Below are 12,069 nucleotides of genomic sequence, written 5' to 3' on the forward strand. Positions count from 1 at the left end.
AGCCAACGAACGCCCCACCCCCCACCCCTGCAGAGCACCTCTCTGTACCGCAAGGGGCGGGGCTGCCTGGCCCCGGGGGCGGGGCGCGGGGCGGAGACCTTCCCTTCCTCTGGATCTGCTCGCCCCAGATTGCAGGAGCTGCCGCAGCCGCGCGGAAGGAGCATTCTTGAAGCTGCAGCACAGGTAAGCCGGACGGGGGGCCGGGGTGGCGTGGGGTGCTGGAACCGAGCTCCCCTCTCCCGCAGGGGCAAGGGGGATGCAGGCGGGGAAGGGACTGCCTTCCCCCTGCGGAGATCCTTGTAAATGGAGAGGCTGCCTGCAGGAGAGATGCTGCGGTGCGCAGAGGCGGGCGGTGGTGGAGCACGACGGAGGGGAAAGGGCCGGTGGTGGAGAAAGCGGGGAGAAGGGTGGCTCGGGAGGCGGAGGATCTTGGAGGCAGGCAAGGCAGAGCAGAGCGCCCCAGAGCAACGCCGTGCCGGTTTACTCGGGAGTAACGGCGCGCTGTGTGCAATGGGGCTGTCATGCCAGGCTGCAGGCTGCAATCGCGTGGCGGCGCGCACCCCGCGCTGGGAAGAAGAATCCGCTGCGAGGGCTCTTCCTCCCGAGTAGACGGTGCAGAGCAGGATGGAGGGCGGGAAAGGAAGGAGCAACGGGGGGCTGAAGCAAGCCGGCGAGGGAGGGAAGCGGAGACGCGGAGGCTGCGGGAAGACGACGACGACGACGACGGGGCTCATGGTTCAGGGCGCCTCCTCCTCCTCCTCCTCCTCCCTGGGCTGCGGGACCGCCAGGAGAGATGCTGCTGCTGCCTCCTCCGTCGTCTCCTCGGCGGCTGCTGTGCCCGCACCACGTGCCCCGCAGTTGCCGCAGTCCCCGGAGGCTGGCGGCGGCGGCTGCTGCTGCTGCTGCTGGAGAAGAGGTAACCCCAGCTGGCTCTCTGGGCGGCGGCAGACGGGCCCGCCTCGGGCTCTGCCCAGGTGCCTCCCCGCACCCAGCGCCCGCTTCCCTGCGGCAGGGGCCAGCCTTCCTTCCCTCCCTCCCTCCCCGCTGCAGCGCCCTCAGCCCTTCTTCTTGCAGCCTCCTCCTCCTCCTCCGGCAAGGGGAGCAGCAGCAGCCGCAGCAGGGCGCCAGTGCTGTGGGCGGAGGGGAAAGCATCTCGGGCACCTTTGCTGTCGCCAAGATCATGTATGCAGGTGTGAGGGGCAGAAGAGGAAGGGCTGGGTCTTGCAGGGCTTCCTGACCTTAAGCGGCAATTCCCCATCACCACCGCCGTGTGGCTGGTAAGGGTGGGGATGGTAGTTCGACCACATGGGGGCAGGGGCGAGATCCGGAACCCCTGGAATATATGGGGATGGCTCCTCCTGAGTCGGACCCCTGCAAGGTTTAAGGCAGGGTTCTTGGGAACCTAGGCTGCTGGCTACCTTCTGCTGAGTCAGACTTGGTCCATCCAGCCGGACACTGACTGACAGTGGGGTCTCCAAGGTTGCAGGCAGGAATCCCTCCCAGCCCTCCCTGGAGATGCTGCCGCCCAGGGACCAACCTGGGACCACGCAGGTGCTCTTCCACTGAGCTCTGGCCCCGTCCCCTAAGCGATGCTCACACGTAGTCTCTCATCCGAATGAAAACCGAGGCAGACCCTGCTTAGCAAAGGGCAGAATTCATGCTCACCTACCCCAAGCAAGGCCAGCTCCCCTCCCATCTCCCATGGGGAGGGATCCTCTTTTCCAGGATCTAGACCCACAGAGCACAGGAGATGCCCAAGACGGAACCCTTTGGCCCTGCATGCAAGATGTGTCCTCTGAGCTACGTGCTTCCTTGCAGTCTGCATTGTCAATGGGAATTGTGGGCGCATGGCAGAACCCACCCTGACTCCATCATGCTAGCACAGTTTCTTCGATGGCACAGCTGCTGAGCCCCACCCGCACCACTGCCCCTTCCCCCTCCACGATGCAGCTTCTTCTGGCCTGCTGCACATCATGCCGCACGTATCACGTCTCGACAAAGACGCAGCTTGGCTGATGCCCGCCAGGACATTGCCCTCCTTTCTGCAGGGAAGCCTTTCATTTCCAGTCCTCTGTGCAGGGGTAGGCGATGCACACTCCAGCCATGCTCAGAGGGGCTGCTGCTGCTTCATTTATTTCAGCAGGGGGAGGCCTACCGTGTACCCCGACCCCAATGTTGGAATCCTGAGCCAATGCAGGGATATGTGCTAATCATGCATCAAATTGCAGCATAGCAGTCAAGAAAGGGGGTGGGATAGGGGGAGGGAAAGGGAGGGGGGCCATTTCCAAGGCACAGATTGTCAGTTGAGGCCCTCACCCACCTTCTCCTCCCCCCCCCAAACTCCCATCTTAAATACTCCCTCCTGCCTCTCACCATTGCCCATTCCCACCACCTTCTTCCCTCCCTTCCTCTGTGGATTTTGGTTCTGTAAGTTGCCAGCCTCACAGGATGGCTTTGAAGGAAGGAGAGTGGGAGGGTCGTAGAGCTGGACTGGAGGTCTTCGCTTCCAGCTCTCTGCACGAATCTGCTCTAGCCTTCCCAAACAGATGGCATGGCGGGGGAGAGAGGGTTTCACCCTTCCCCCCTATGTCAATCCCTCCCCCACCCTCCAAGATTAGCTCAGTGTGGAGGGAAAGAACTTGCTTCAGGGGAAGAGCTAAATGAAATTCCTCAGAACTTCCCTCCCCTGTCCTCAAAAGAGAGGTCTGAGGCTGCTAATTAGTACAACACAGAAGGTCTTAATTTCCAGATTTTTCCACTTCAAATCTGGCTGGTGACTCATCTCGGTTTTGTCTTTCTGCTTCCAAGAAAGAAAAATAACCCTTGCTTTTTCTCTGCAGTTGAGACCAGCACCACCAGGAAAAAAAGAGAGAGAGAGAGAGAAAATTGCTTGCAGGTGGGGCGGGAAGTATAGAAGAGCCTCGATAACTGCACAACAGGAGTCCTCCACCCTGGGGGCCCCAGATGTTGTTGGACTACAACTCCCATCATCCCAGTGGCTAGGGAAGATGGGAGTTGTAGTCCAACAACATCTGAGGGACCCAAGGTTGAGAACCACAGAGAGGGGGAAAGAGTCCCACGCAAACAGACAAGTCCCTCTAGATGAGTTCCTGGACAAGACTGAAGTGCAGGCCAGAAGATCTGGCTGTCTAGATTTAGGGAGTGAGAAAAGGGTATGATTCTGGATAGGTGGAAGGCAGAGATGTTTTTCTACCCTTGCCACTCTGGCATAAAATCCTGCACATATAAAACTAGCTTGTCAGAGAGGTTAACTTTGTTAACTAGGTTAACTTTACATCTAGGGTTGCCAGTTTTTTATCTCCTTTGCTCCTCTACCTTTAACAAAATTGCAGGATATCTGATATCGGCAAGCAGTGATGCTTATCTTGATCCCATCCAGATACCCCTGAAAAGCTTCATTTCTGCAGATTGGGCTGCTGTTAAAGGCACAGAAGCAGGCCAGGCTATTTCCCCTCATCAGTTGGCAACCTTACCTTTTTCTGACTTGCCGGCTTTGTGCGTGCATGAGAGCCTTTAGGGATTTGATTCCAGCCATATGAAGGTGCCCTCCTGTTGGTGGCTTTTATTTGCCTCTGCTTGCTTTTGAGTCTGAGCTGGGCTGTGCTGAAAATCTCACATAAATGTTTGCAGTTTATCTTTTAAATAAGCAAATAAATCCAGGGGGTCCATCTTTGAACTCTGGGTCATGTGGAGGCTTAGCCCTGGGAAATGGGAGCTCACAATAAAGAACGCTTGAGCAAGTGCAGAGTTCTTTGGGGCACCCAAAGGGTTCGTGTCAGAAGGTTTCTGGCACTGGAGTTGTGTTGGGACTCTCCAGTGTTCCTGAATGAAGTCTTTGGGCAGGGGTTGGTGGCACCAACATTATTTTTGCCTTTGGGAAGGTCTGGAAGTCATCCAGGAATCCACTTTCATATGCTCGGGTGATTTTGCTCACAGCTGCCTCTCTGCCAAAGGAGCCTGAGAGAGACCTTCGCTCCACAGCTTTCCTTGCTCAGATCCAACATGGGGAACAGATCTGGGGGGGTCTGTATGCACTTCCATAGGAACATAGGCAGCTGCCTTCTACTGAGCCAGACCCTTGGCCCATCTTGCTCAGTGTTGTCTACCCAGACTGGCAGCGGCTTCTCCAAGGTTGCAGGCTGGAGTCTCTCTCAGCCCTCTCTTGGAGAAGCTGCCAGGGAGGGAACTTGGAACCTTCTGCATGCAAGCAGACAGGTGCTCTTCCCAGAGCGGCCCCATCCCCTCAAGGGGATATCTTGCAGTGCTCACACATATAGTCACCCATTCAAATGCAACCAGGTGGGACCCTGCTTAGCAAAGGGGGCAAATCATGCTTGCTACCAGAAGACCAGCTCTCCAAATAACCATCCCAGACTCATAGCTGCCAATCCTCCATGGATTTGCTCATCGGGGCTGTCGGGTATTCATAAGGGGCTGCATCTCTTTCCATGGGACCTACTGCTCTTAGGAGTGGGTTGAGCAGAGCTTGCTACGTCCTCTCCATAGAGTTCTGCACCAGGGTCAGAACCAGAACAGGTGGTGCCATGGTCCATGTGCAGAGTGCTTCTCCTTGGTTGCTGAGTTAGGCTCCATGTTTAGGAAATGTGGAGAGCCCGGGGGTGGTGGGAATCAGTGGGAGTGCTTCCTTTTCAGGGACAGAAGCAGGGGGTAGACATTAATTGGAAGCAGATATCTGCAAGAACACAAGATGAGCCTTTCTGGGCCAGGCTGAATGACCATCTGAATCTTGCTCCCCTCTAGGGATGCCTCTAGCAAACCCACAAGCATGACTTGAAATCGGCATCTGTCCCGTTCCTTATCCTCAATACCTGGTATTCAGAGAGAAGCTGCTTCTGTACATGCCCATTCCACACAGCCATCATGAGTGATTGCAAATGGTAGCTCTCACCTCTGTGAATGAGCCCAATCACCCTTTAAAGCCACTGGAACGGACAACTGTTGCTACATGTTGTGGCAGTGAGTTCCATCTAACAACAGCACATATTTATATACTGCTTTTCAACAAAAGTTTCCAAAGTGCTTTACAGAAAGAAAGAAAGAAAGAAAGAAAGAAAGAAAGAAAGAAAGAAAGAAAGAGAAAGAAAGAAAGATGGCTCCCTGTCCCCAAAGGGCTCACAATCTAAAAAGACACATAAGTTAGACACCAGCAACAGCCACTGGAGAGAAGCTGTGCTGGGGGTGGATAGGGCCAGTTGCTCTCCCGCTGTTCAATAAAAAGAATCACCATTTTAAAAGGTGCCTCTTTGCCCAGTTAGCAGGGTTCCATTTCTCCTCTTTCTCCACACCTTGTGTAATTTTTTTAATCTTTATCATATCTCTGCTCTCACATTAATTGCCTTTTTTCCATATTCTAAAAGGCTGCAAATGCAAGCGCGTTTTCTCATGGGGAAGTGCTGCAACCCCCTGACTATTTTGGTTTGCATGCTAGCGGGGCAGAGACCAGCACCACACCAGTATCTTATCGGTTTTCAAAGCCTCCAGCATCCCCTTCCAGAAAGTCCGCTGGGCCAAGGGGCACCCAGAGGGCATTTGGGATGCTGACCCACCATGGCCTGAGTGTCTTCCAAAAAACTTGCAGTTCCTTGGTGTCTGGGGTTCTGTTCTGATAGAGGATGGCCAGGAACATGATTAGGAGGCGCTACTCAAAGAGGGTTGCTCTGCTCACCTTTGGAGCAAGAGGAAAGGAAGTTGGAGCTGTTGGTGGTTTGGATGCCCAGTTTGCACGTCTTTGCCCTGAGAGACACTGGAGAAGGCCGAGCCCCTTTCAAAGTCGGGGGGTGGGGGGAGGAAAAACACATGGTCTGTAAGGCTAGGGAAGTGGGACACAGAGTTATTGGGAGGGAGTGGCATCTCCCTCCTCCTCCTCTCTCCCTCTAGGCAGGTGCCTTGGCTTACTTGCTTGAGTTGCACAGCGCTTTGCTGAATGGGCAGCTTCCGGTGGCACACACCTGCTTGGTGGGGCTTCTTCTCCGCACGTGATTTTTAGGCTACATAATCAGTTTGGGGGCTGCTGAGACAGCCTGTTCTCATCGCTGCCAGGCTTCAGCTGCAGAGATGGAGAGAGGAGGCGGAGGCAGCGGCTGTGTGCACAGTTACTCAGGTTTGGGAGGCGACTCCTGGCACCAACCCAGCCCAGCGGAAGAGAGATTTCTGGAGAAAGCTCAGGGGATCCGAGCCAAAGACAAGTCAATCTCTTGCAAAAAGAAAGGGAAAAAAGCATGTGCTCTGTCTGTCTGTCTCACCCGCCTCCTCCTCTTCCACTCGGAGTTCTTTCTCCACACTGCAGTGCCAGGAGGCTGAGTCATCACCGCCACCGAGCTTACCTTGCATGGCGGAGATGCGGCCTCTGCAGAGAGCCCGGAGCTGAGCAGAGGGCACAAGGCAAGGAGAGCTGGAGAAGCCGGACGGCTTGGCCTCGCTCCCTCGAAATCCTGCTCTCTTTTTCCGGCTGTGGGATCTGCCGTTCTGGGTCGATGTGACCGCACACACACACACACACACCCCTAGTACAGTGCTCTGTCCTTTGCAAGGACCCAGTCAGTGGCAGGTGGCTGCAGACAGAGGGGCCCTCGGGGAGGAGCTGCTCCCTAACTCCTCCTCAGAGCAGAAGTCTGTGTCATCTAGCCTTCTCCCTCCAAAGCCAGGCGGGGGGCGGGGGGGGTTGGTCAGTTGGCAACCCTACAGTGTTTAAGTAGACAGTTGTGTACTGGGGTTCTGTGAGAGGCATGCAAAGCCCCTGTGGGCCTCTGTAGGAGTCCCCACACTAACTGACGAGAGAAATTGCTTGTGTAAGCACTTGACTCTGTGCTTGAATGCACATCACCGCCCTGCAATGGAGTCTGTGTGCAGTCAAACTTGTGCTGGTGATTGCCCAGTTCCCATTCCGTCTCCGCTCACTGGCTGCCTCTCTTCTCCTCCAGATTGCTTCCACCACCCCCACGCTGCCTGCACAGAGGGAGGAAAGATGAAGTCCACCCTCCACATTGTACTGCTGGTGACAGGTAAAGCATCACAGGAAGGGTTGTCTCACTCTGCCATCTAGTGACTGGAGGAGGCAGCAGTCGGGACAAAAAAAAACATACGTGGGGCTACCACTAAGCAATTTCCAGTGGGGAAGTCTGTTGCAGGAACAAAATATCCTGGCACCTTAAAGACTAAGATTTATTTGGCATAAGTGTTTGTGGACTACAATCCACTTCATCAAATGCATGAAGTGTTATTTCAAGAGATCACTGCAAGGGTTATTACAGGAGATTTGACATACTTTTTTATTATATCAGTGTCTTTGGTATAATAATCTGGATTTCATATAATAATCTGGATTTTTGGTGGAATTTGCAAAAAAACAAATTAAAATAAATATACATTTTATTAATCTGTTGGACCGCTCTGTGAAACAGGATGCTGGACTAGATAGGCCATGGGCCTGATCCAGCAGGGCTATTCTTGTGTTCTTAACGCAGTAATCCAAAAACCTTCAGTTTCAGATGAGTTCTCCCTGTGATAATGGAAATGCTTGCCTTCCGCAGTGCTCCAGCTTGCCTGCTGCCAGAATATCAGGTCACTGACCGCGTGCCTGAGCGGACAGAGCCTTCGCTTGGATTGTGCCTACGAACGGAAGACGAGAGAAAACCCCCTGCTGTATGAATTCCGCTTGAGCAAAGACAACCGAGAGAGGCGTGTGGTTGCTAGCACCATCACTGTCCCCGACCAGATATACAAGGGCCGTGCCAACGTCACCACCGACATCAGCAACCTGGTAAGACTCCATCTCAACGCCTTCAGCAGCGCCGATGAAGGCAACTACGCCTGTCAGCTGAAGATCACCAACGACTATACGGACAGACAGACCAAAAACATCTCTGTGATCAAAGGTGAGCAGGAGTCTGGAACTTGGATCAAGACAGGGAGCGCGGAAGGAAAGGGGGCACAAGACCTGGGTTCCAATCTCTACTCAGCCATAGAGCTCACCAGCCTACCTTGCCTGGTTGTTGGGAGGATAAAATAGCAGGGAAGACTGGATCTTATGCGAATTCTGTTAGTAGTGGGCTGGCGTACTGTGCAACAGTCTGTCTGTCTGCTCGGAAAGTGCACAAGAGTACACTTGTGAAAAATGCAAGGGTGGCACAAACGCAGTTGTGCGATAGATGGGCATTATTGCATATGGCAGACAGACCATTGCACAGTATATTGCCAGCCACTGCTACAGGGGAGCAAAAGCATGCATGGCCTTCATCACTTGCCTGAGGGCCTCTCAGAGACATCTGGTGGGAAACAGATTGCTGGACTAGATAGGCCCTAGGCCTGATCCCGCAGGTCCATTATGTTCTTATTGGCTTTGTTGGCTTCCTGTAATATTTTACATTATATGGATATAGTTGAAGCAAGAGGGATTGGATTGACTGCTCAAGGGGGAATATTAAACCCGTCTGTTGATCTACATGACCACCTTAGCAAGAGGCTAAGCTGACCCAAGCTGGTTTGGGTCAGAAGAGGCACTTCAACGTGGTGGTTCTCGGGGAGGGGCTATATAAAGAGGTGCTGCTCTTAGGCAGGGAGCAACTGGCCCGATCCTGCCCCAGCACTGCATCCCTCCAGGCCTGTTGCTGGGGTCTCTTTTCTGTTTCTTTTTAGGTTGTTGTGAGCAGTGTTCCCTCCAACAGGGACTCCCAGACGTTGTTGACTACAACTCCCAGCATCCCCAGCTGCAATGGCCTTTGGCTGGGGAGTCTGGGGGTGGTAGTCAACAACCTCTGGGAATCTCTATTACAGGGAACACTGGTTGTGAACCCTTTTGAGACAGGGAACGGTCCCACTAATATGTAGTTTTCGCACTATGCCAGCAGTTCCTAATATGGCACTGAACTACAACTCCCATAATCCCCATCCCCCAATAAATTGTAGCCAGGGGTTATGGGAGTTGTAGTTCATCAACATCTGGAGTACTGCAGGTTGGGCTCTCCTGTTCTCTGTGAATTGCTGTTGAAAAGTGGCCTCTAAGTAGTGGTTTTATCATCTCCTTTTCTTCCTCCCTCCCGCCTCTGTCCCTCTCAGACCAGCTGGAGAGGTGTGCTGGCATCAGCCTCCTGATCCAAAACACCTCCTGGCTGCTTCTCCTCCTCCTCTCGCTGCCTCTCCTGCAAGCCGTGGACGCCGGCGTCTCCCTGTGAAGAAAGCGGCCGCAGCAAGGCAAGCCGGGACCCGGGAGAGAGAGCTCCAACTCGCACACAACCCTACATCCACCCCAAGACCGTGGCCCTTCTTCGGTGGGGGAGAGAAGCGGCCCACCTGGACAATGAATGACGCGCAACTCAACCCTGATTGTATCCCCCCGTATTATCTCTATTTATCTCTCTCTGTATAGCCGCCTAGCTCACCCAAGCGACTGATTTGCGCTAACCGCTGACATCACGCCGCCACATGCAAGCAACGCATCGCGGGGAGGGGGGGTGGCCGTGGAGGGCGGGGGACCCTCAGCGCACCACCACGAAGTCCGGGGCACGCAGGGCAAGGGGTTTTTCTTGGCACTGCACTGTTTTTCTTCTTCTTTCCATTGTAGGCATTTTGTCGTCATTGAAGCGGGCCTCTTTGAGCTCAGCAAGCAGGGCTGCTGAACCGGCCCCTAGGGAGAGAGGGGTGCAATTCTGCCTTCTCTGGCACAGGCTGGCTAAACTGCTTGTCACCCCTGGCCAGGAGAATCCGCCTTTAGACCACCCGGCAGGATCGCTCCAAGAAAGCTTGGTGGGTGTTTCCCCCTCCCCCTGTTTTCCGCCTCCAGTGTCTAACATGCTGCCCAAGCCATTGTGGAGGGCACCAGATGTTCTGAAAGAAGCCAGATTCTTGCCATGGGGAAGAAATATTTCCTGCTAGCCATTGATGGTGGGGAAGGGGCCCTGCCACAACCCCTCCCCTGAAATATGCAAGCCCTCCCCTCCATTTTCAGGTTTCATCTCTTTGAAAAATTGGCCCTTTCCCCCCTGTAGAGATGCAAGAAGGAAGAAAAACCCATGTAGGTAGCTGCCCCAGTGCTCAGCCAGACGCACGTCTTCCTGCCCCCCTTTCTTCCAAAAAGTGCAAAGGCATTGGGGTGATTGGCCAGCACCTGGGTACTTTTTATTTTAATGCCTTAGATCGGGGGTGCCTAGTCAGAGATGATGGGGATCGTAGTTTAAAAGCAGCTGTCTTAGATGCAACTAACTAAACGTCTTAGGTGACTGGAATGTAGGCATGGAGAGCCGGCCTTGCGGTAGCCAGCATGAAAACCCCTTTGCTAAGCAGGGTTTGCCTTGGTTTGAATTTGGATGGGTGACTGCATGTGAGCACTGTGAGATATTCCCTGTAGGGGATACGGTCATAGCTCAGCAGAAGAGCATCTGTCTTGCATGCAGAAGGTCCCACGTTCAATCCCGGGCAGCATCTCCAGGTAGGGCTGGGGACGACTCCTGCCTAAAACCCTGAAGAGCTGCTGCCAGTCAGTGTAGACAGTGCTGAGCTAGATCAACCAGTGGTCTGACTCTGCATAAGGCAGCTTCCTATGCTCCTAATTAGATGGCTTGCAAGACCCTTGAACTCACGAGTCACTCTGCTGCCATTTTGGCACCGGGCCTTTGAATTTCCTTTTGTCTTCCCAGAAAAAAGCTAACTACTGAGAAAGTGTTCTTGTGGCCCTGTTAAAGAAAGGGCTGTACAGATTCCATCTCAATGAGCTACTCTCCCAGATTGCCTGCAGCAGTGAGAATCCCCTCCAGAGGATCAGGAGGGGAAGTTTTTTTCCAAAAGTTGGCTTTTGCAAAAATTCTGTTTGTTTTTTAAGACCCCAGAATTGAGGATGCAGCATGAAAGTTGTTAAAAGTATTTATTTCTTGCGATGCCATTTAAGCTGAGCAAGAGGAAATCTGTATGTTGCATGCACATTTCATGGGTTTTCAAATAAAGTGTGGGGGGGGGTTGGTTGTTTTTTTACAGGGGGTGCTAACTGAGAACAATCCATTTGTACTGAGCTGTGTAAAATAGGTTTATAAGTGGAGGACAACTCAAAAAGAAGGTGATGAACTCTCACAAATTGTTCTCAGCAGCGTAAAGAAGAAATGGGAGGAGAGAGCTTAAAAACTAGCTTCTGGAGAGCAAAATAGGATTGTGACCTAGGAAACCGTGAGAAGTGATTCATGGGGAAAGTTGGTTGTGGTTATCAAGTGGACTCCTGTTCCACTGGCAAAACAAGAGGGAACTGGCATGTTAATGGTCCACCTTTAAGAACAAGAAAGACCTGTGTGATCCCTACAGCTCTGGCCACTGATAAATAAGCAGAAGCCAAAGAAGGTGAAATATGACCGAGGAGCTATATTGGGTTCTTCTTGAGGACATTTTGGGGTGCCACCTCTCCTGCCTTGCAGGCTCTCTCTCGGCCAATGTTGTTGAGAGATGCATACCCCGTCGCCTGCTCTAGCTTCTTAGCTCTTCCAAGCAGATGACAGCGTGCCAAGCCTTTTCCGCTTTGTTTCTGCCCCCCCAGATCTTACTGCTCAGGTACCGCTGACTTTATATTCATTTCGTGCCCAGCCAGACTTGATTTTTACGCAAAAGGCAACACAAAGGATTGGGAATGAGAAGGGGAGCAGGCAGGGCCCAGCCAGCAAACGCTGCTCTTTGTCCTCAGCTTGTTTTGTGAACATTTGTAGAGTGTTTTCCACAGCTTGTTGTAAAAGAACATTCTGTTTGAACGACAAAAGAATCAAAACCTGTCTGTACACAATAAATCTTTAGATTGTTGAACTGCTGGCCTGAATCGAGTCTTTCTTCAGTGATTAAGTCCATATGTTTGACGTCCAGGAGGGCCTCGCTGGAATGTTGCTAAGAGCTGCCACTCTCTTCCAAGAGGGCAGAAGCTAGCATTGCCAACTGATTTACTGGCCTCTGTGCCTCCACCTTTCACAGCCACTCACTCGACAGACATTGGCAAAATATTTATGCTCAGCGCCTCCTTGCTGTGCAAACTTTCACTTGCTAGTTTGATCAGCTTTTTTGTTG

General features: G+C 52.9%; 1 protein-coding gene across 1 annotated transcript; it reads left to right on the plus strand.

Annotated features, from left to right (window-relative positions):
- Nucleotides 1–391: 391 nt before the first annotated feature.
- On the plus strand, nt 392–11,814 carry THY1 (Thy-1 cell surface antigen). The gene is made up of 4 exons (XM_053269821.1): nt 392–916; nt 6,963–7,043; nt 7,572–7,916; nt 9,097–11,814. The coding sequence occupies exons 1-4, from the start codon at nt 625–627 to the stop codon at nt 9,210–9,212; spliced, it is 834 nt and encodes a 277-aa protein (XP_053125796.1). The 5' UTR covers nt 392–624; the 3' UTR covers nt 9,213–11,814.
- Nucleotides 11,815–12,069: the final 255 nt, after the last annotated feature.

This window comes from Hemicordylus capensis, chromosome 8, assembly GCF_027244095.1.
Source record: "Hemicordylus capensis ecotype Gifberg chromosome 8, rHemCap1.1.pri, whole genome shotgun sequence".
Lineage (NCBI taxonomy): Eukaryota > Metazoa > Chordata > Lepidosauria > Squamata > Cordylidae > Hemicordylus > Hemicordylus capensis.